Source organism: Ictidomys tridecemlineatus, chromosome 1 (genome assembly GCF_052094955.1).
Source record: "Ictidomys tridecemlineatus isolate mIctTri1 chromosome 1, mIctTri1.hap1, whole genome shotgun sequence".
NCBI lineage: Eukaryota > Metazoa > Chordata > Mammalia > Rodentia > Sciuridae > Ictidomys > Ictidomys tridecemlineatus.
Genome location: NC_135477.1, coordinates 159,646,942 through 159,671,424, shown reverse-complemented (window position 1 = coordinate 159,671,424; position 24,483 = coordinate 159,646,942). Strand labels below are relative to the sequence as shown.

At 46.1% G+C, this 24,483-nt stretch overlaps 1 protein-coding gene across 2 annotated transcripts in view; it reads left to right on the top strand.

Moving 5' to 3' along the window:
* Hspa4 (heat shock protein family A (Hsp70) member 4) overlaps positions 1-2,210 on the top strand; it is a 45,777-nt gene extending 43,567 nt beyond the window's left edge. For both annotated transcript variants that reach the window (XM_005335753.5, XM_013363120.4), the window contains one exon: positions 76-2,210. In XM_005335753.5, coding sequence (XP_005335810.1) covers positions 76-279 — 204 coding nt within the window. In that variant the 3' untranslated portion in view covers positions 280-2,210. The remainder of the gene's footprint in view (positions 1-75) is intronic.
* Positions 2,211-24,483: the final 22,273 nt, after the last annotated feature.

Below are 24,483 nucleotides of genomic sequence, written 5' to 3'. Positions count from 1 at the left end.
AGTGAGAAAGGGTGAACGTGGGTTTAGCATGTCATATGAAAATTTAAGAAACCATTTTTTTCTCTTCCATTCTAGGAGCTGACAAGTATGTGTAACCCTATAATTTCAAAGCCCAAACCCAAAGTGGAACCTCCAAAAGAGGAACAAAAAAATGCAGAGCAGAATGGACCAGTGGACGGACAAGGAGATAGCCCAGGCCCTCAGGCTGCTGAGCAGGGTGCAGACACAGCTGTGCCTTCGGATTCAGACAAGAAGCTTCCTGAAATGGACATTGATTGATTCCTACACTTGTTTATATTAAAACAGACTATTATAAAGCTTTAAGTTGTCAACTTTGTTCTAAATATCAACTAGAGCAAGTGAATACTGGAGATTTCTTAGTCAGTTTTTAGGGAATTTGGGGGTGGGGTGGGGGATATAGGTAATGTACGGAGCATTTTGACTTCTAAATAGTTAGATACAGAAATTAAGTGCATTGTATCTTTTTTCATAATGGTACTATTTAGAAGCCCAGTTAGTCTTACTGAGCTTATGCTTCACTCCTTTTATGTTTAATCATGCTTCTTCAAAATAAGTTTATTTTGGAAAGTTGAGCTGCAGCAAAAGCTATAACTAGCTACCAAGCTGGCTTTTCATTATGACATTCATGGTAGGAGCTCTAATTATGCTTCAAAAATCTGTTGTGGACATTGCCAGAAAGACTTTCTGCCTGGTGTGGGGTTAGGGTGGGCGCTCCCTCTGTTCCTGAGTAGGCCAGAATGTGGTCTGGTGTGGATTAATGTAGGGGAGCAACAAAGGCACACTGATCTTCACCCTTCCCTTCTATCCCAGCCCCACCCTCTTCCTTCCTCCAAAGGAAAGAGCTCTTATTACAAATGGCATGGCTGCTTTTGGGATAGAGAACCCCCTTGCTGGGAGCAAATTGCAAACAGAATTTTAGACTTGGAGGTACTTCTTTAAAGTCTGTTCACTAACACCTTGAGCATCAAAGTCTAAATTTTCTCTTTAGAAGATGTACTGTTGAATATAGGCATGGTAAATTAAACTGAGGAATTGATCCTTGCTCATTATGGTATAAAGATTTGTATCCTGGCCTGTTAGTGAGAGATGTTCTGTGTAAACTCAAGGTATAGTTTGAACTCCCAGGATAAAAGTAAAAAGTTCTTTTTGGCTCATACACAGTCCACTTGTGTGTTAAGTATTAATATCTGTCATGAATCTGCCAACTTGTATGTGTTAAACAGATGACAGATCATTTTAAAAAACAAAAATACACGGGATTGTACTGGATGAGTCTGAAACAAATGAGTGTTAAACAATATGCCCATGTTAGAGCAATACCTCCTTAACTTTAGCTAATGTCAGGAGCACCAAAGCATTCCTCTGACTGCTTTTTGGGGCAGTGTGGATAGAAGCAAGGCATTTTGGAAACTTCAAGGGAAGCCTGTATTAGAGGCCAGAGCTGGTTCCTCCTGCCTATAAACTGTTACAAGCTTTGTTGGTTATGTTTTGTATCTTTGTAATAACTGATATTCTGTATAACAGAGTGCCTCTCTGTTAGTTTTGCCCTATGTTGTTAGAACCAAGACTATACCTGCATAGTAGGAATAAATTTCTGTCCATCTCTGTGCAGAAAGGTTTTTAAATGTTAGAGCTCTAAAGTGCTGTAGAGGATGATTGCTGGGAGAGGAGGAGGGGGAATTTGGGTTATGTTGATGTGTAAGCGTCCCTCACAGTACAAGGACTGTGTTCCAAAGCACTGGGGCTCTGTTCCTAAACTCTGTTTTCTCGTACTGCTGCAAGAGTTCCAGCTGACCTGCTGTAAGGCCATGAGCTATTTGAGATGCTGGTGCAGGATTACGTCAAGTCTGATGCAACTCAGTCCTTAATGACCATTTCTTCTAAACCTTGTGTGTATGGGGGGTAAGGGCTTGGGTGTTGGGATGGGGATGAATTTGAAGCTTAAAACTAGGAATAGGATGGCATGGTCTGCTTGCTCTCTGTTTAGACAGGCTTTAAGACCAACTTGATATACATGGAGGCAGGCCAGAAAGTGGTTATTGATGACTTGTATACAGACAAGCATTTTCCAAGTTGCGTTATCCAAATTTGTTAAAACTCCAGGTCACGTTCTTACACTGAGAAAAACATTCAGTAAACATAAGACAAGTTTAGGAAAAAACTAATAAAAGAAACCTGTCTTACACTCAGAGGAATGGTTTTCTTAATTTCATAATGCAGGCTTGTGTGTGTGTGTGTGTGTGTATGTGCTTGCGCCTGTGCACGTGCATTTTCTTGTCCTCCTGTGTATCTGAGTTTAAAAAAACTTGAACAGAGGCCTCTTGGCTGAATTCCAGTTTACCTCCTGGAGACCTCTTCCCTGAAGAGTAACAGTCAAGGTGATAAGTTGCTTCTTTTCATGTCTCAGTTCTCCCCTCTTCGCCCAGTTTCTCTGATGTAGGAACACTTATCTTGTCCCTGCAAATCAGCCTTATTTGAGGATTTTGACAATCGAAGGTGATGATGGTGCATTAAGGTAAGTGCTAGACTGATAGATAACCTAAGAATAGGTGCCAGTCCAGAGTGTTGGTGACTATTGCTTGCCACTGGGCATGTGTTGTGGTGTGTGTGTGGGGATGTTGGGGGGTGGAGGGGTGTGAGAAGGTGGGTGGTGGTGGTGGTGGTGATGGGTATGGAAAGGGGATGTAGCCATCAGAAGAGAACCCAATTGCTAAGTCGTGGGCCATAGATGTTCTGTGGAATCAAGCTCTTTATACTGTCCTGGTTCCATGGTTCTGCTAGGAGCAACTTTTTCATCCAGGCCTGTTTCAGTCAGGTGCCTTAAGAAACCTGTCCGGCAGATTATAGTTTTCTTCTGAAATTCTGTCCTTGGGAGAAGATGAATCCTTGGTAGCACGAGTAGGAAACCTGGGCAAGCTAGCTAGTGGTGAATACAGCAAAGCTGTCCTACAGGAGTATTGGGAACACCTGAAAAGAGGAGGGCCATCAGTGTCTCTACATGGTGCTGTGGAAGAGGCTGTTGGGGACAAAGCAAGGCCTAGCATGAAGTCACACAGTAGGATCACTTAAGCTCACTGGGCATGACTTTGAGAGTGGGGTTGGTGAGTATCCGCAGAGGTCCTGGACTGGTGGCATGTGGAAGGCTTTTTCAAGCATGAAAGTTGGCTTTGGAGGAGGTAGTGGAAAGGACAGATTGAGTTCTGTAGGTTGGTGGGGCAGTTCAAATCTTTAGGACTTATAGGAGTTTCAGGAAGCTCCTGGAATGTGTATAGGAGATAGGCTCGGGAATTTGGAGGTGTGGGGCTTTTACAATAGCCCACATTTGAGGGGACAAGCCAAGCAAATGGGAAAATGGTCTTTTATTTGGAAGAGGGAAGATGATAGCTCAGCTCTCTCTCAGTTGGTAGTAGAAGATGAGTAGTAGTTACCTGGGGTAGTGGTGAGGAAACAGGGACCTAATGATGGCTTTTTTTTTTTTTTTTTTTTTTTGGTGGTGCTGGGGATTGAACCCAGGACCTCATACCTGAGAAACACTACCACAGCATGGTTTTTGTTGCTCAACCTTGGTAGACAGTACATTTGATGTATCTAGATTATTTTAAGTGACATTAACAGTTAGGTGTTCATTAAATTTTACACAAGGGATGTAGCTTATAACATTACATAACCTCCCATGTTTGAAAAGAAGATGAAATACATTTTCCTCAGAAAGCCAGAAGGATGCTTCCAAATGAAGTGATTTCCTCTTCAGGGTGGGATAGTGGGTGGTTTCTGATTGTATATTCTTGCTGCTGTATGTTCTCTAAGATTAACAAGCATTTAGGAATTTTATAATATTGAGATTAGCACAGGGACTGGGGTTGTAGTTCAGTGGTAGAGTACTTGCCTAGCATTCATTAGGCCCTAGGTTTAATCCCCAGCACTACAAAAATATAAAATTAGTTCACAAAGAACTCCCAGTTTCAAACCTGGAATAAAAGGTGTCTTGTGGCGCTTTAAGTCTATAGGGGCTATGGGAGATATTGGTGGCATTTTGGGTAAGATTGAGTAGTTGTACTGGATGGAGATGAGAGAGACTGAAGCTCCTGGTGGGCGTGGAAGGAAGCCTCAGGGCTGGATCTGTGATTTTGGTTTACGGAGTGTGTCAGGAAGAGGAAGTGTTGTCTTCCTTGGAAGAAGGAGCTGCAGAGTGTAAACCAGTAGGATGGAAGGTTGAGACAGTAGAGTGGCAGTGACCAGCAGAGTTAGATGATGGGGGAGTGGTTTCAAAAGGGTGGGAGTTGGGTGGACTTATGGGGCTTGAGGTGAGCCTAAAGGTACTAAACCGGACAAGAAACTTGACCTGGTGGGAATGGGGAACCAGTTTGGGGAAGGAGGTTGGGCAGTATACTATGCTCACAGTTGTGGGTACACAGGGATAGTTACCACTAGTTATCTGAAGACCATGGGAGTAGGTCTTGGACTGCCATTCCTGCCATGGCTCTAGATTAAGGCATCCCTGGGATATGACCTTCAAACCTGAGTCCTGAGCCTGTCTTTATGAATTGAATGAGGTGACTTTCTTTTTTTTTTTTTTTTTAAATGGCTCTGGGAATTGAGCCTGCTCCATCACTAAGATACATTCCCAGCCCTTTCTATTGCTGAGGCAGGGTCTTGCTAAGTTGCACAGGCTGGCCTTGAATTTGGGATCATCCTGCCTTTTGAGTTGCTAGGGCTTCAATGTGTGCTCCTAGCTAGTAAATGATTTTTTTTTTTTTTTGGAATGGCGATTAAACCCAGAGGTGCTGAGTTACATCTTCAGTCCTTTTTATTTTTTAAAAATATTTTTTAGTTGTAGTTGGACACAATAGCTTTATTTTATTTATTTTTATGTGGTGCTGAGGATCGAACCCAGGGCCTTGAATGTGTTAGGTGAGCGCTCTACTGCTGAGCCACAACCCCAACCCCTTATTTTTATTTCCAGACATGGTCTCGCTAAGTTGTTTAGGGTCTCTAAGTTGCTGAGGTTGGCCTCAAACTTGATCCTCTTGCCTTGGCTTCCTGAGTTCTGGATCACAGGTGTACACCACCATGCCCAGCTAGTGACTTCTTAAGCATCAGTTCAAAAGCTAAGATGGATAGGATGTCCAATCAGGAGCAACACATCTAGGAGAATAAAGGAAGGTGTATGTTTTAGGTAGCTCAGGGAAGGGAAAGCCTTCGATGATGTTAAATACATGATGCTTTACTGATTTGCCCAATATCGGTGGGTAAGTGCCAGGTTAATTCTGATCCTTATGTTTGGTTTTGGTACATCCTGACAGGACAGAGCAAGTAGAGGATGTTTACTTGTAACCCTTTGGTGGAATTTGCAAGGTTCAAGCCTAAAACACAGAGTAAATCAGAGACTATAGAAAGCTATGTTTGTATTGGGCCTTTTCCACAAGTTGTATCTGGGCTTGTATCCTTTGAGGGCCAGATGGACTGTTAGATTTGGCGTCTTGGATCAATGGAGGGAGAGAGAACACTTAACTGCTTTTCTTATCACAAGGTAGCAGGCCTTTACCCACCACATGTTGAAGGTCTTACATTAATTGCTTTTTTCTACATGCATTTTGAAACCTAAAACTTTGGTCTATTATTAGATTAGACTTTGCTAATGCTTGGGGAACAAAGAGCTGGAAACATTTGGAAGACCATCTCAGTGGCTCAGCTTCCAGGATGTAAATCCCAGCAAAGTATCCTGAGGATGAGCTGCATGAATAGATGTGCTAGAAAACAGTGGTGTCAATGATAGAGTATCAGCCATACCAGTGGGGAGATTTCTAGGACAAGAGTGAGGTTGCCTTAAGGAGTAGGTGAGCTCCATGGGATAAGTCTTAAAAAATGGAGAAGGCCAGACAGTGGTCAGGAAAGGCCTTTCCTTTGACTGGTCCTTAGTCTTCAGCCTACAACTGCAAGATGGACTCCACCATGTTTCCACCTGCCTCTCTGCAACCCACATGAAACATGGAATAATGGAGAAGACACTGAGTGAACATTGGAATGCAGAAATGCGGTATTTTCAGTGAGGAAAAATCAGAACATTAGAATTCTTGAAATCATCTTGTCCAACTCTCTACCTTCTGGATGAGGAAATGGCCAAAATTTGTGAACACAAAGCTAGTGGATGGTAGAGCCAGGAATCCTCATGCCAGGAGGTTTCTGAGAGTCAACCTTCTGGAAAGTTGTGTGACTAGACTATGGGACTTTTGCTTAATGCTGTATATAGCATTATAGTAATCCTCACTTATCTGGGGTGGGGTGGTGGTGGTGGAGATATGTTCCAAGACCCAGTGGTTGCTTGAAATCATAGATAGTACTAAATCCCCATATGTACTGTTTTTTTTCCTGTACATACATACCTGTGATAAAATTTATAGAGACAGGAAGAGATTAACAACGATATCCAGACAGTTGATCTCAAAACCGGATGGCTCCATGTGACAGTAAGCGTTTACAGCATACATATTCTGGGCAGTATTGAACATGACAGTGTGAGATTTCACCATACTACTCAGAATGGTGTGCAATTTAAAACTTATTTCTGGAAGTTTCCATTCAATATTTTGAGACCATGGTTGACTGTGGTGACTGAACCCCTGGAGGGTGAAACAATGGGTAAGAAGGTCTACTGTACTTGTTCCCTAAGAATCTGATGTCCCTCTTTCAGCCAGTTGTGATTTGGTCTTTGGTGAGCTGCAGTATTGATGCTGCCACGTGGGGGTGCCATTGCTCTTCCTTTGTCATGGTATCTGTCCTGGAGGTCAGAATTGGAGAGTAAGAAGGTTCAGACTTCATGAGGAGCCCCAGAAGTTTGGAGAACAGAGACGACAACCACATTTTCTCTTTCAGGGTGGCTAAAAACCAAAATAGATAGGGCTTAACAGACCTTAAGCTAGAAAAGTGGGGGTGTTTGCCTCTAACCCCTTAGGCCCTTATCACTCAAAGTGTGGCATCACTGGTTATAAAAGAAGGTTTTAGAACAGACTTCAGACGTTGAGAGACACCCAGCCCAATGCTTCTCAAACTCACCAGCAAATCTTGTTAAAATGTAGACTTGGACCTGGGAGTGCACGGTGCTCACAAGTGCCCAGGGGGTTGATGATCACGGACTACATTTTAATGTGAAAAGACAACCTTTATGATCCTGAGTTTTTCCATGTAGAGAATTGGGACAGCACCAGTGCTGTCATCACATAAGATAGATGATGGATGTGGGAGTTGTAACTCCCTTTGAAGGGTAAGGTATAAGGAATTGACTTATCACAACTTCCAGGGCTTCAGAAGAAACTTCTTTCTTGTCCTTACCAATCTAGGGGGTCTGGAGGAACAGTGTTGAAGGAATGGGGATGCACCATATCCTCCCTTGTGCATGGTCACTAGCCCCTGGACTAACACATGAATTTGTCCTACCTGGTGGTAGAGGTCCCACTGTTCTTTTTTTTTTTTTTTTTTTTTAAAGAGAGAGTGAGAGAGGGGGGAGAGAGACAGAGAGAGAATTTTTAATATTTATTTTTTAGTTCTCGGCGGACACAACATCTTTGTTGGTATGTGGTGCTGAGGATCGAACCCGGGTCGCACGCATGCCAGGCGAGCGCGCTACCACTTGAGCCACATCCCCAGCCCCCCACTGTTCTTTTTGAGTCAGATTTGATTCTATTAGTGCCAGAGGTGGGCAGGGACAAGATCTGTCTGTACAGGACAGGAATCTCTAGATGTGAATGGAGAGGCCCAGAAGGCAGCTGCTGCAGAGGAAGAGAAGCCACTTTGGGACTCTCGGGTTAGATGGGAGCATCCAGATGTCCAGGTTGGTTTCCTTCCCTGGCCTCATGGTAGAGTACCCAGGTCTGAGTGACAGGAAAGAGACAAGATTTCCTGGTATATGGGGGTTTGCAGGCCTTCTCCACACCCTTTTCCATCCATTTAAAGAGGACTGCCTTCTGGTATTGGTCACTTTCTCAAAGTTCTGTCTTGACAGCCCTTCCAGGTCCCTGTAATGCCAACTCAGGAGAATAGACAGAAGAGACAAAACCCGAGAAGCAGAGACACAAGGGATGGGAGGAATCTCCCTGTGCTCAACTCCCAGGCTCTCCTTTTCAAACTAGAGGGTGGCTCTGTGGCATGCAGGAGTCCTCACAGTCTTCCATGTTCCCAGGTGAGGCATCCATATTGAGCAATTTCTATTAAACCAGATTCAGCATTTCAGCCTGCTCTGTATAGCTTTTAAGGACATTTTGAAAAGAAGCCCTAAATTGGAGGTAACTCACAAACAGCACTATCTCTTAATGAAATTGCTTCCTGTTCATTTGAGTTTTCAAAATAAGTGGCTCCTGACAATCTAGCATGGCTGTGATGGTACCCCGCCTTGACCGACAACAGGGGGCTGATGCAAAACTAGGAGCTGAAGATTTTCTGGCCCAAGTGCAACCATCAGAAGGGATCCTGTGGTTATGACAGATGGAGAACCTAAATCACTTATTGGCTTTTGCCTTCCATAAACATTCTCTGAGCAGCCATGGGGTTTTGCCTTGGCTTGGTGAGTCAGATGTCAACAGGGCTCAGAGCTGGCTTCCTGCAGCTCTTAGTCTAGTGGGGACTACAAATAAGTAGGTAAATGACTATAATCATAGAGGGAGCTTTGGAGAGGCCTGGGGAGGAGGCCAGGAGATAAGTAAAGGATGCCTAAGAGTAAAGAGAGGGTTTGGGGAGGAGCTGGGGACAGCTAAACCAGGCATAGACAAATAGCTTGGGGAGGAAATTTCAGGACAAAGAATGGCTGGAGATGAAGCTGACAAATGCTGGCTAGCATCCAACCCTTAGAGGCTGTCAGTGGGCGGAGCCACAGGAAGCACCTCCCCTTGCCATTTCTTTAAAAAGGGTAGGAGGTTTTGCTCTTGGAAAAGGACCTTTGAAATCAAGATGATGAATCTTATCAGAGACAGGAGTGGTGATAAGCAAGGTTAGGTTACAGGAAGGGTCAAGGGTTCCTAAGTGGGTCTATAAAGCAAGGAGGAATCTGACCTTGCCCTGGTCCCTGTTGCTCAAGGACAAGGGTGTGTGTGCATGGAGAGAGCTGACCCTCAATGTCTGGTTCTCACTAGACTAGGCAGAATTCAGTAGGTGTAGCACAACCTATTGGCTGCCTGTGGGCTATGGGGCCTGGCTTTAGGGCTGTGTGAATTCCTGGTGCCTTTTTTTTTTTTTTTTTTTGTACTAGGGATTGAATTTAGGGGCACTTGGCCAGTGGCCAGAGCCACATCCACAGCCCTATTTTGTATTTTTATTTAGAGACAGGGTCTAACTAAGTTGCTTAATTCCTTACTTTTACTTAGGATGGCTTTGAACTCATAATCCTCCTGTCTCAGCCTCCCAAGCTGCTGGGATTACAGGTGTGGGTTGCTGTGCACGGCTCCTGGTGCCCTTTGTAGGGCACTGTAGTAAGTTATCCATGTAAGTTGCATCCAGGGGAGGCCAGAAGTACTTGGGGAGGGAATTCCTGGGGCTCAGAATGCTTGTGTTTTTAACACTGAGACAAAGCACTCATATTTGTACCTGAACTAAGGCCCTTGATATTTTCCTGAGGGCTTAGGTAAGCTATAGTAAATTTTCAAGCTAGAACATAGTAAGAAGGGTCTGATTTGCATTGCAGTGGGTCCTGGCTTTGTGGGAAGGGAAAGGAGGAATCAGCCTGGCAGCAGGAGGCTGGTGAAGAGCTTTGGTCCAGTGGGTAGTTTGCTGTGGGGCCAGAGCCCAAGGCCTTATCTTTGGGATAGAGTGATCCAGGATCAGGGGACTCAATGGAGAGAGTGAAGGGGCAAAGAGAGTGGCCAGGGCTTATGCTCAGGTTTCTGTGGTTAAATGGGGGCTCCGATGTACAATGGGTAGAATCAGAGGGGTCTGGTTTTTAGGATCTATAACATTTCATATAGGGTGGCAGGGTGGGGCTCAGAGCTCAGTGGTTTCTGAGATTATTTATACTTGCTCAACTATCTGTCTTTTTATTCATCTATTTATTTTTGTGGTACTGGAGGTTTAACCCAGGAGTGCTCTACATCCTCAGCCCTTTTTACTTCTTATTTTGAGTCAGGGTCTCTCTAAGAGACAGGCCTGGAACTTGTAATCCTCCTGCCTCAGCCTCCTGAGTAGCTGGGATTTACAAATGTACATTACCACCCCTGACTTAGTCTCCTTAATTTCTAATTTCCTGCTAGAAAATAAGATTGGGGCTAAGATTTCTGTGAAGTGATGATGCTCACTCAGTAGCAAGACATCAGGGTCCCTCACGGGCTCCCTGACAAAGCTGGGCTGTCACCTTTTCTCTAAAGGTGACATCCTAGATGGTTGAGAAGGCAGTCCAGGTGAGGTCAGGACCCTGATCACAGGCTGTTGTTCTGGGTAAGGGGACACACTATCTTCTTTCTGGCCCATCACCTGTGTGTCTTCTGCTTAGCCCTCTCTGTTCCTAGAGGTCTTACATTTGCTAGCTATGGTGATTTTCTCCTCCTGGTAAAAGTGTGGATCTACCTCCTCATTTCCTTTTCATGCTGGGCTCCTGGGGACAGGTTGGGCCTTTTTAAAGAGCTTCTATGGAACTTCTGGTGATGTCTCCTTCATGCCATTTTCTTGGGCCTTTTTCTTCTTACTTCATTGGCCGACATGGAGTTGGTTAAACTTTCTCTTCAGCCCTGTTCGTGTTACAGTGGTCCAGTTTCCCACACATGGAATCATGTCAGCTGCTTGCTGGGGACTTGCTCAATTCTGGAGGTGAAGTCTCATGTTAGGGCAGACCTCCTTCTGTCCTGGGACCTTTCTTGGACCAAGTGCAAAGCTGTGCCCCCTAAATGCCCGGTGTCCCATTTCTGGCTTTGTCTGATTGACTGTCTAACACGGAGTTCCAGCCATGGCCGGTGTGCTCGTTTCCTAAGGCTACTATGACAAAGTATGACCAACTGGGCAGCCTAGGCAACAGAGATTCCTCCTCTCATGGTCCTGGAGGCCAGCAGCTTGCAAGTTGTCTGCAGGGTTGTCTCCTCTGGGGGCTGTGAGAGAGAGCAGTTCCAGGCCTCTCCCCTAGCTTTGGGAGGCCTCAGGCATTCCTTGTCTTATAGAAAGCCATCTTCCTGTGTCTCCACATCATCTTTTCACTTGCATGTCCTATGTCCATATCACGTTCTCCATTTTTCTTTTTTTGGCACCAGGGATTGAACCCAGGGGTGCTTAACCACTGAATCACATCCCCAGCCCATTTTTGTATTTTATTTAGAGACAGGGTCTCAATAAGTTGCTAAGTGCCTCATTAATCCTGAGGCTTGCTTTGAACTCGAGATCCTCCTGCCTCAGCCTCCTGAGTTGCTGGGATTACAGGTGTACACCACTGTGCCTGGCTCATGTCCTTTTTAATAAGGACACCAGTCATATAGATTAGGGCCTGCCCTAATGATCTATTTTAACTTGATTAACAAAAACACTATTTCAAATAAGGTCCCATTCTGAGGTATTGGGAAAGGACTTTGACATTTTTGTTGTTGTTGTTGTTGAGGGGACAGAACCCAGGCCCTTTTGTATGCCGATATCTCAGGGACTTCCAGGGCACACATAGGAAAGGCTTCTAGTCCTGAGGATAATGCCAAGACACCGCTGTTGAGAATTCTGGGGGAGGCTCCACGTTGCTGGGCTCCCTTCTCTCTGTCTTCCTCTGTACCCTCACTTCCTCTGTGGGTAGTTGTAGGGAGCAGGGCTGTTACCCAGCTCTGGAGGTCTCCTTGTGGGTGGCCTGGGAACTTCTAGAGAACCAAGCGTAAACCTTGTATGCAAATCACATCCAAATGTGCATGAACCCATCTTACCTTCCCACCTGACTGTCTGAATGTGCTCAGACTCAGGCTGATTTGAGTTTCAGAAGGCCACCAGGGCTCAGTTTGCTAATCTGCATCATCCGAAATAGAAACTCTGCAGATAGGAGCTGGTGACCCCCGCCCCTGCCCCCAGGACAGGGGTGAGTGGGTGGCCTGTCCTCTGCTGCATGCTGTTCTCTGGAATTGTGGAGTAATTACCAGGACATCAACTCTGAAATGTAGCCTTGGCTTCAGGAACGCAGGACAAAATGGCAACAACTGAATTTCTGATGTAGATCTCACTGCATTTAACATTTATGAGTGGCAATAAAAGGGAAGGTTGGAATTGTATCTGCAGTTCCCAAGCACAAGCCATAATTTTACACACTCAAACATCTGTTTTAAGATCATAGCAGAGAGAGTCGGGTAATTGGCTCCCTTTTGTCCTGGGCCCATCAGTTAGGCCCCATCAACTTTATTATAAATTCTCAGGGATTTATTAGTAAACAACATTTGGGGACCTGACGCTGCCACTCTGCAGCCAGGGAACGGGAGGTGTCTGAGCTTGAGTCCTGCCATCAGTGCTTCCTTGGGCAGCCAGAGAGTGAATAGGAGGAAATGAGGACTTTGCAAGAAGCCCTTGGGGTAAGAGGTGAGGGAAAGAAGTCAGTGTCAGTCCCTGGGGAGGCCATGATGGGATTTTCCAAGGTTGGTCCTTTGGAGAACTGGGGTACAGAAATTGCTGGGTCCTGAGGCTGACACAGAATGTGGAAGGCTTTGGAATTGGAAGGGATTGGCCTGCCCCCTGTTCTCTCCACACAAGGATTGGCTGACTATGGGGCAAGGCATTGCAGTTTTCTGTGCCTCAGTTTCCTCATCTGTAAAATGGAGCTGATAATTGTCCTGTCTCTTGGGGGATTTGAAGATAAATGAGAACACATGTGAGGGCTCTGCATTGCGTGGGCATAAGGAGAGACTCAAGTGGGCGATTAGGATGAGGGAAGAGAAGGGAGAGGCCTGGGGAGCAGATGGTTGTCCATAGGAGCACCGGGGGCTGATGGGGACATAGAGCAGCCTCACCCTCAGCTCCAGATGGCCTTCTTCCTCATGGCAGCTGTGGGCTGTGGGGAGGGGAAGTCTCTGGCTGCACCCTGCCGTTTGGGCTGGGAGAGCGTGCAGTGTCCCTTCTCTGTGGTCTCTGTTAGCTCTTCTGGCCCTCAGTCTAGCCCTCATGTTGTCATGGTTACCCCTTGTCCTGCACCAGACCCCTTATCTGCCTGCAGGCAGGGGTGCTGTGGTGACTATGGGGGACCCTTAGGAGTTGGTGTTCCTCCTCAGTCTCCTTAAGGTGGGGTTCTGGCCGTGCTCCCTTCTGATAGTCCTGTGTGCGGTGATCCCCAAGGTGTGGGCATCATGGGAACCCAATGGGTTTGCAGTCCTGAGCTGCAGGGCCTGGGAGGAGGAAGTGCCTGACTTGAGGCCTCTCTTTGGGTCCTGTGGCTTTGGCACAGCCTGTCTGGAGGAACTGGAGTAGGGGCAATTCCTTGTTGGGGTACATATCCCAGGCTCAGCTTTCTTTCTTTTTTTTTTAGAGAGAGAGAGAGAGAGAGAGAGAGAGAGAGAGAGAGAGAGAGAGAGAGAGAGAATTTTTTAATATTTATTTTTTAGTTTTCAGTGGACACAACATCTTTATTTTATTTTATGTGGTGCTGAGGATCAAACCCAGCACCCCGCGCATGCGAGGTGAGCACATTACTGTTTGAGCCACATCCCCAGCCCTAGGCTCAGCTTTCTTCATGGGGATCAGAAGCTCCAATCTGGCCTTTCTGGGCAGGATGCTGAGGAAGTCCAGTCTGTCCAGAGCCGCCAAGGGTAATGGACTCTCAGCAATGGACACACAGATTGGCCTTGTAGCTTAGCCCACCCTGAGCCCGAGTGCCTGCTCCCCTGTGACCTGGCCCTGGAGCCTGTAATTAGCTTCAAACCTTTGCTTTCTGACTCATGAACTGGGAAGTAATAACTAAATCTACCTGTGAGGACTCAATGAGGTGATGTGTGACCAGTGCTTAGCACTGTTTCTGATATCTGGTGAAGACTAAATTCTTTTTTTTAAAAATTAATTAACTTAATTTTTTTACACAATGGAGCACAACTTTTCATTTCTCTGGTTGTACATGATGTAGAGTCACACCATTTGTGCAATCATACCCATACATAGGGGGTAATAATGTCTATCTCACTCCACCATCCCCCCCCCATAAATTCTAATTCAGCATGTTTAATGTGTTCAATGGAGCATTGGCATTCAGCCAGAGATAAACCCACCCTGGGTCGTTTGTGTAAAGGGATCCTCTTAATGAGACATAAAGAATACGGCCTCTGAAGGCAGCCACGGCCCATTCAAATTCTGTCTCTACCACTTGTGGGACCTTGGGGCTATTACTTAACCTCCCTGGGGCTCCCTTTCCTTATCTGTAAAATGGGTATAAGAACATTACCTATCTCATAGGGTTGTTAAGGAGGTTAAATGAAGCATACTCATAATTAAATGAAGGTTGAATGACGTGTGGGACTCATTAAGTGTAGATTTTTGTCATTATTAATAGTATTATTCACATTTGAGGGAATAAGCTTTTTTTCTGAGTCCTCTACCCCCCCAGATGTCCCTGGCCTTATGCTTGGCTATATGCAGAGGGGACAAATAGGGGGATACATCCCGTCAATGTTTGGCACATGTAGTGGGCAGCTGAGGCCAACAATCCTCTGGCCTCAACTCCATGCTGCCCATGAAAACCTCCAATCTCATGGCACAGCCCAAATTGCTAGGGGGATTAGTTTTCAGGTCCTTGCAGGTCCAGGAAGGAAAAAGCATTTTCTTTTCTTTTTGGCCAGAATAGGAAATTAGTGCCAGAGTGGCCAGCTCGGCAGAGACTTGGGCAAAATTATCTGCCAGCTGGATTCAGAGGTGTCCTCCCCGCAGCTGTAGCCCTGGCCTCACTCAGTCTATGTGTCCCACTCCCCACTGGAGGTGGGTCCCCTGCCACCCTTGGTCATCAACACCCCTGGAGTGGAGATGAGAACTGGGAGGGCTGTGTTTTCCAACACTGAGGCCTTTTCTTAAGCCATCTCCTCAAAGGCGATGGGACATGCCAGGGCCTCCCTGGCGGATGAGGGAAAGGTGACTCAGTGTCTGAGGTCCTGCCCAGCTGCTTCCCACCGGAGTGAGTCAGCATGCGTCACTCGCTGCTCTGGCTCCCAGCACTGGTGCTTCCTGTGCCCCCTAAATCAAGCTCCCTCTTTACCAAGGGGATCTGGGCCTACCTTCCTCCTCTCCTGACTCTAGCCACCCCAGGGGCCTTCTGTTTCCTGAACATGCCAGGGTGTGTGACGGTTTCTGCTGCCTGGAAGGCTTCTCTCCAATCCTCCCATGTCTCCATAGCTCCCTCTCTCACTTCCTTCAGGTCTCTGTTCCCCCTTAGAGAGGTTTCCCCTGAGTCAAAAGAGCCTCCATCAATTTCTCTTCCCCATCATCCTATTTGTTTCACAGTTCTTATCACAAGAGGTATAGAGTGAGGGGGTTAAGAAAAAGGGCTTTGTACCGAGAGACAAGTACCATATGATATCACTGCTACAGAATCTAAAAAAGTTGTTCTTCTAGAAGTTGAGAGTAGAATGGTGGTTATGGGATGCAGGTATAGGGAGAACATTGGAGTCAGGGATTGGGAAGGATGGACCAATGGGTAGGGTACCAAGTTACTGTTAAAAAAAAAGAAGAAGAAGAAGTAAAGTACTTAGAACCAGACATATCTGGGATGGTTGTTCTTGATTTTCCAATTAACTGGCTGTGTGATGTTGGGCAGTTATTTAACCCCTCTGTGCCTCATGTGTAAATGGAAATAATAGAACTTTCCTTAAAGGATTCGGCAAGTTAATACATGTAAATTTCTAGAACAGTGTATGTCAAAAGGTCAAGACTCAGGAAATCAGAGCGATTGTGTTTTATCATCTGTACTTGTCTCATTTACATTGTAGCCACTAGACTGTAAGTTCCAGGAGGGCAGGGGCCATATCTTTCATTGCTGTGCCTTTCACATACCCAGTTTGTCAAGGGTGCTCAGAAAGTGCTTGCCCAGTGGTGGTGAGACTGCCAGAGAGCCAGCAGAGCCGGCCTCAGTGGCTAAGTGGTCGTCCTGGGGTCCGAACTTTGCTCATTCCACACAGGAGCTTCGAGGCTTCAAGTTATTTTAACTCAATCACTGGTTCCGTTTAATACCTTTCCTCAGTAAAATAATCTATTAAACAAAAGGGTGTCCTTCCTTGCCCACTCAGACTTGGCACTGAGTTCCTGGTGGCAGGAGAGTGTCATGGTCATCAGTAGTGAAGGTGAGATGGGGTGAGGGCGGGAGTCAGCCTTGACCTTTCCTTGATGTGTCAGGGGTTATCTGTCACCACTAGAGTCCTGTCGTGATGCTCAGGGTAGGGAGCACTGTGGGCCATTCGGCTATCCCTTGGGTGCTCAGATTTCCATGGGAGGGGGGGTCTGGTACAAGGCCTAGATTTCCCCTGGTGTCCACTCCAGCCCAGCCTGGTGCTCTTTAGCAAGCATGAAGGCAATTTTGGGTCGTGGTCCCCTGTCCAGTTTATCTGAGGGACAAATGGGAGAGGAGCTGGCTAATCGTGCCCTCTGGGGGGCGTGGTCCATGTGGGGAGAACATTTAGAGGTCCTGGCATCTGCCTGCTGGGTAGGAGGTGAGGCAGGTGACCGATACTACCCTGGCTTCCTTATCTTAGATGGTTCATATAACTTCTCAGAGCCTTAGTCTTGAGTGTTAAGTGGACATAGCAATTCTGTCCTGTCCTCTCTGTCTCTCCCTGGCCTGACTGAGATGCTACAGCTTACAATTGTCAAAATATGCCATTCACACTTGCTTGGTACCCATTATGAACTTGACTTTGTTTCTGCATTCTTGAGCATAAAGTCCAAAGGCCAGGGACTTGAGGCAGCCCTGGTCAGGAGCCTGGGGCTGTGAGGCACAGGCCTTTTCCCTTTCCTGTTCCCAACCCCCATGCTTTGAACCAAGTGTCCACGAGGCTGAGGTGCTGCTGGCCAACGTCCAAGCGTCCTCATTACTAATGGGGCTGCAGCCTCATTTGTCTGATTTATGTTTAATATTCCGCTGGTTTATACCTTTTCTCAGCAATTTAATAATGATCCATAAACCTGTCTCCTTGGACTTAGATTTGGAAGGTCTGTGTCTCAGGGGACCACTTTGGTTTTACAGATTTTTTAGAATAACTGAGCAATTTAGCCTGTTTCCTGGCTAGCACATGTTCACGTGTGATTTTCTGCTTCTCAGTCTCATAAGGACCCAGGTCCCAGTATGTCCTCCCTAAATCATTTGTGGTTCCCTTGTAGGTTTATAAACAGAGTAGCCTAAAGGTTACACTTGGACAATACTGGGATGTAGGTCTCCAATTCTGTGGACAAGTGGCCCTGAGCCATTGTATTAGCCTCTATTCTCCAGAGACACAGTACCAATAGGATATAGATGCATCTCAGAGGGGATTTTTAAAAAATATCTTTAGTTGTAGATGGACACAATATCTTTCTTTCTTTCTTTTGTTTGTTTGTTTATTTATTTATTTTAAACGTGGTGTCTGGGATCGAACCCAGTGCCTCATGCATCCTAGGCAAGCACTCCACCACTGAGCCACAACCCCAGCCCTGAGAGGGGATTTTTTAGGGGGCGTGGCCCAGGTGATTATGGAGGTGGGGAAGTTCCACATCAGGCTCTCTGCAAGCTGTACAGCCAGGGAAGTTGGTGGTGCAGCTCTAAAGACCTCAGAACTGTGTGTGGCAGCCAGTGTTGTAACTCTCAGAGGACAAAGGCCTGAGAACCTAGAGAGCTGCAGGTGCAAGGCCAGAGAACCTGGAGTTCTGATGTCCTAGGGCAGGAGGGAAGGGGTGTCTTAGCTCCGGGGGACAGAGAAAGAATGAGCAAACTTTGCTTTCCTCTGCTTTTTTGCTGATTGGGGCTGCTTACCCACAGTGGGAGGGGGAGGACCTTCTTAAGTCCACTAATCCAAATGCCTGTCTCTTCTGGAAACCTCCTCCCAGATACACCCAGAAATGATGCTTCACCAGCTATCAGGGTCTCCCTTAATCCAAACACATTGACACCTGCAATTAACTATCACAGCCATCCACGCTCACTCAGGAGGAATACATGGTGTCTAGGGCAGATCTTGGCCCATTGGGGGTCTGCCTTCTGGCTGAGTATATAGAAAGTATATGCTGCCTCTAAGGATCTATAAGCAATAGAAGCCTGATCTTGTGCCGAGTGTGGTGGCACAGGCTTGGGGGATGGGACGGGAGAACCAAGAATCTATCATAGCTTAAGACTCAAGAGGCTAAGGCAGGAGGACCACAAGTTCAAGGCTAGCCTCAGAAATTTAGTGAGACCCTGTCTCAAAATAGAAAATAAAAAAGGCTGTGGATGTAGCTCAGTGGGAAAGCTACCAGTACCAAAACAAACAACAATAAAATAAAAAAAAAGAAACAACAAAACAAACAAACAAAAAAACTACCCTGATCTTGTTCTTAGTATTTAGCCAATAATTTTTTTTTTCCCCCACTGGAGGTGAATGATGAGCAAAAGAGGCACTTGGTCCCCACCCTGACAGGGCTCAGATTCCAGTAAGGACATTCAATAGCCTTACTTATGAATGCAGGAATGGTGGTGGAGGCTGGAAAGGAAGACCTCCCTCCATGGGAGCCACGTTAAGTGGAGAAACTGCAGAATAACCTTGTGTTAATTAAGCAAGTAGCATGGGGTGGGCGTGTGGGTGAAGGACGGAAAGGACACTGACAACCAGGCCTCCATCCATGACAAGAGGCTCGGTGGCTTTCTTTGGGGAGGAGGGACTATGCAGCAGTTGGCTTCGGCAGTGTGACCCTGTTTGCTCTGGCTCGTCATTTTGGGTGGGCCATGGCTGCTCTGGAAGTGATGCCTGGTGCTTTTGCTTCTGGGGAAAATCATTCATATTCAGAATAAATTCTTCTGCAGGACTGAAGGTATCATTTTCCCTTTGCTTTATTCATTGTTATGAATTGCAATCAAAGACAGCTTAATGGTGAAATTGCTATAAAACGGCAGAGAAAACGTTTCTTTGGGCATTAGTTTTGTTTTAGTAAATTACAAAGTGGTGATTTAACTTGCCACCTTCAGGATTATTTCTGCCTCTCAGTGGGGTAATATAATCAGCAAGATCTAGTACGGCCTTCATTTCTAGAGAACACAGATAAATAATCTCCCAATAAACTCTGGAGCAAACTAAATTACCTGTGACATTTGACATCCCCCATCCACAACCAGGGGGATGTCACTTTGGAGTGGGTGAGTGAGGACTGGGGGGATGCTAGAGAGTCCTGGGAAGTTTGCAGTGAAGGAGACAGAGAACTGAAGATGGATGTGGGTCCCTGTGGAGAGTTATACTCCAGGAAGGGTCTGATCTGTGCACACCCCCAGGGTTTTCTCAGGGTGTTGCTGCACAAAGGATGTGAGCTGAAGCTGTCTGGGTTCCACAGGCAGGTGAGGTTCCAAGAAATAGACTGGGGTTGAGTCTAAGAAGGGGGAGCCCAGGCAGCCCACTGGTGATTTGGGCTATTAATAAGCCATGAGCTTCCCACTTGGTTATATTTTTTTCTTTTTTGGGTCTGGGAATCAAACCCAGGGGTGCTTAATCACTGAGCCACGTCCCCAGCCATTTTTTAATATTTTATTTAGAGACAGGATCTAAGCAGTTGCTTAGACCTCGATAAGTTGCTGAGGCTGGCCTTGAACTTGTGATCCTCCTGCCTCAGCTTCTCGAGCTGCTGGGATTACAGGCATGTGTCACTACACCTGGCTCCCACTTGGCTATTTAATAACCATTTTCTGAGACTCTACTGTGTGCCTGTTGGGCACTCTTGAGGTAACAGGTCCCATATATGCCCTTCAGAGAATTCAGAGTGTGGAGGGACACTGAAACTCAAGTACCATCAGTGTTGTTCATAGGCATGTGGGTGAGTGGACCTTCTGTCTGGGGCTATCAGGGAAGGCCTCTCTGTGTTAGGGGCTGGCTGAGCCCTGATGGCTGTAAGGACTTTTCTAAGCAGAGAAGGGAAGGGAGGAAAAACAGTCTAGGCAGAAGGAACAGGTTGGGCAAGAGCACAGAGGTATGAAGTCCTGGAAGTATTGAAGGCAGCATGAGGCTGGGATCTTCAGGGGATGCACTTTTGCGGGGAGATGATGGAGGAAGGTGGGATCTGATCATACAAGGTCTTGTATGATAAATCAGTCTGGATTCCTCCTCACAGGCCTGGCTTTGGGGATATGGAATGGTTGTGGGATCCCCAAGAATATGGATCAGTAGCTCTATGTGTTCCTAACCTTAGCGGCTGATCCTGGGGGAGAGAGGAGTCACATGAGGAGACAAGATTTGATGTGGACAGTGATCTGGCTGGTTTTAAGGCAGACTGGCTGGCTAGTGTCCTGGAGCCCTGCCTTGAGGAGGAGCTACCACAGCCTTGAACCTGCACAAAGATGGAGCAGGCCGTGGTGACAGGACAGTTTTGTCCATAGGTGGATGGGACTTGAGGGCTCTTTAAGAAGTAGGGACAGTTCAGGAAGCACAGCAGGTGGCTGTCCTGGATTTGGAGGCCAGTCTGAGGAGCACGAGGGGCTTTGCTGAGAGGGGTGTTTAGTTTGGTCTGGATCTTAATTGCTGAGGGTGGTAGAGGTGTTGTAGTTTGGATGTGGAAGGTCTCCCAAGGTCTCCTGTGTCGAAGACTTGGTCCTCAGCTGGTGGCACTGGTGGGAAGTAGTGGAACTCTTGGAGGGGGGGCCTATTTGGAAGAGGAAGGTCACTGGGGGTGTGTCTTTGAAAGATATATTTTGTCCCTCTCTTCTTCCTGCTCTGTGTCTCTATCTGCCTCCTGGCCACCATGAGGGGAGCTGTTTTGCTTGGCCACCCCCGTCCCACCCGCCATGATGTTCTGTCTCACCACAGACCTGGAAACAATGAAGCCAAGTGACCATGGACTGAAACCTCTGAAACCATGGGCTAAAATAAAAATTTCCTCTTTAAGTTGACTTCCTCGGGTCTTTCCATCACAGTGATGGAAAACTGACTAACACAGGACGGTTGTGAGTGTTCTCCTGGTGGCTTTTGCTTTCTGTCCTTCCTGTCACAGTGCTCAGCTATTCCTATGACTAACTACCAAGCAAATATGTAGTAAATATTGATTTGGAAAGGTTCCAGGTGATTAGGGTGGCCTCATGGTCTGGTCTGGCCTTAGTGGTGAAGGGTCTAGAATTGCGCTGGCCAACATGGTAGCCACTTGCCATATGGGCTGTGGGGCACTTTAAATGTGCCTAGACTGAATTGAGAAGTCCAGTAAATACAAAACACACACTGGATTTTGAAGACTTTGTGCAAGAATGTAAACTATCTTATTAAATTTTGTACTGAGTACACATGGAAATGACGATATTTTAGATTAGTAAAATATTGAAAAGTAGAAGAAAAATTGAAAATTTAATTTTACCTGTTTCTTTTTTATTTTATTTTATTTTATTTTTATTTTATTTTATTTTTTTATTGTTGGTCGTTCAAAACATTACACAGTTCTTAATACATCATCTTTCACGGTTTGATTCAAGTGGGTTATGAACTCCCAACTTTACCCCGTATACAGATTGCTGTATCACATCAGTTACCCTTCCATTGATTGACATATTGCTTTTCTAGTGTCTGATGTATTCTGCTGTCAGTCCTATTCTCTACTATCCCCCCTCCTCTCCCCTCCCCTTTTCTCTCTCTACCCCTTCTACTGTAAATCATTTCTTCCATTTGTATTATCTTGTCTTACCCCACCTGTTTCTTTTTTAAACATGACTAGTAGAAAATTTAAAACGGTGTGACTCACATTATACTTCTTTTGGACAATGCTGGTCTAGGGGCTGAAGGGAGGAAAGAGTACTTGTTCCTGCTTAGTCCGGGCACTTGAGTGGCAGCTGCTGTGGGACTTGTGCTCTGGGACCTGTGCTGTGGTGGCCTCATATGGGTTGCTGTTCCCCTTTTTCATTCTCTGAGCCTAGTAAACTGTCCCTGGTAAGGTCGTTGGTCTTGGTGCTAGGGCAACCAAAAGTGCTGCTTGAGGATTCCAGACAGAGAAGACATTCTGGTCTACAGAGGAGGCTATTGCATAGGCTTTATTCATAAGTCTCTGACTTCACTAGACTGTGAGGTCTTTATGGATGAAGAACAGCTGGTACTCATTCCTGTAGCCACAGAACTTGGCAAAGATCCTGCACACAGTTATGCTGGTTAGATGGAGAGGTCTCAGGATGGTTTTTTGAAGACATACATGAAACCCAGAGACTAAAGACAGTTCCGCTGGATGAATAGATGGCTGGCTGGAACTCAGAGAGGTGGACAGATTGATGAGTGGGTAAGAACATAGGTAGACAAAAAAAAAAGTAGATAAAGATGAAGAATGATAAATCTGGATGAATATGAAAGGAAGATTGGTGGACAATTGAATGGACGGATAGACAAATAAATTGATGGAATATGAAAAAGAAAGATGGGTGGTTAAGCAGGTGGATAGCTGAGTGAGGGTTGTTAGAGGATGGAGAAAGGATGAATGAAGGAGGCTTATCCCAACACAGGCGTTGGCCAAGACCTGGTGAGGACATCACCTTCCCTGGTTAACATGCAGCACATTTCTCTTCTCTTTGTGTTCTGCCCAGACATGTCTGGGCTTCTCCAGGCTTTCATTGGATTCCCCAGAGAATTCTCATGGCTGTGACTATGCTAATCAAGTCTCTTTTCCTAATTAGAGCTGTCAGCTCCCTGGTGGGCTACCTCTGCCATTTTGGAGCCGCAGGCTGGCAGGCTGGGACATGATTGTGAGGGAGTGCAGATGATGTGTTTGTTAGACTGTGTGTGGGGAATTCTTTATGACAGGTCAATCATCTTTTTATACCAACATCATAGGACTTTCCAAATAATTGAGGAATCAAGAATGTGATTGAGAGAGGGAGGACAAAGCCACTTGAAGAATTCAGAGTGAATGGGATCGGACATCTCAGGTAGAAAGATACTTCTTTTCAGGACCACATTCCTGACTCTTATGGGAGGATAATAACTGCTCTAAAACATGCAGACATGACCTTCCAGAAAGTTCTTTCTCTGATAGCTCATTCTTCTTTCTCAGAGGTTCTAGGAAGCCTAAGTCCCCTTTGGGGAAAATGAGTCTGAGGGACCTGGCATCTCTGGATTTGAGTCATCTCTTCTGAGGTGGCAGCGTGGGAAGCTCTTGTCTCTCTAGTTATAAGGGACAACAATCATTCACTGTTAAGTGGTCAGGCTGCCTAGCTGTCTGGGGTGGGGGAGGACTGCTCTGTCTGCTTCTTGCAAGGCTCTGGCTTTCCTGCCTCAGCAAAGGCTTTAATCACTGTGATCAGCAGTCAACTCATCACCATTAATTGGATTACATTTTAAGCAGGATTCCTGGAGAGGTTCCATTGCAAATGGGGCAGAAGGACAAGGGGCTTTCTGCACACCACAGCTCCTTCTGCTCTCTGGGGAGTTTTCTGAACACACAGTCACCAGTAGTGCTTTCCCCAGAAACTGCATAGACCTTTCCTGGCTCCCTTCCCTCTTAGTTTTAGGATTAACACCCCCAGATCTCATTCTTGATTCTCTCCTAGTGCCTCCCCCATCCCTTCACCCCGTGAACTCAGAAAAAAACCTGGACTTCCTTTTATTAAGACAATCTCAGAGCAACTAAACATCCAAATGAAACACCCAAGGTTCCAGAAGCTGTTTTTCTTTTTTTGTTTTGTTTTTTTGGTATTAGGGATTGAACTCAGGGGCTCTCAGCCACTGAGCCACATCCCCAGTCCTTTTTATTTTTTGAGATGGGTCTCACTAAGTTGCTGAGGCTAGCTTTGAACTCATGATCCTCCTGCCTCAGCTTCCTGAGTCTCTGGGATTACCGGCATGCGTCACCACGTCTGGCAGTTCCAGAAGCTTTGATGAGGGTAATGAATAGATTCCCTGAAGGTTTCCTTAAGGAACCTGCGATGGGAATTATTCAGCAAACTTCCTAAATGTTCTTTTTAAACCTATTTTTATCTCCTCAAGGCCTGGATCTTTGGCTTTCTCTTCTAAAGAGCCATCTCTGAACTGGTTTTCTACCACCACTACTCATCTGGCACTGGTCAAGATGTTTGAAGCAACTCCCAGCTACAAAAATTTTGTTTTTCTTCCCTTAAAGGTGAGCCCATGCTTACCTGAGTGGCTTTAGGTTCCCTGGCTTATTTCCATCCTCCTCCTCTGGTCCATCATCCTGACCGACCTAAGATGTCAGTTTCCTCTCTCCTCTACCTTTCTTAGCACACTAGCTTTCCCTCCCATTCTGGGAGGAAGATGGCAGCTACTCTGTGCTTCTTGAGCTCTTGGTCCTCAGTTCCAATCACATGAGGACATGAATAGGTTCATTCTGAGTCCAAATACCTGGAGCGAAGTCTGATAGTCTTCCCAGGTAGCAGGTCCT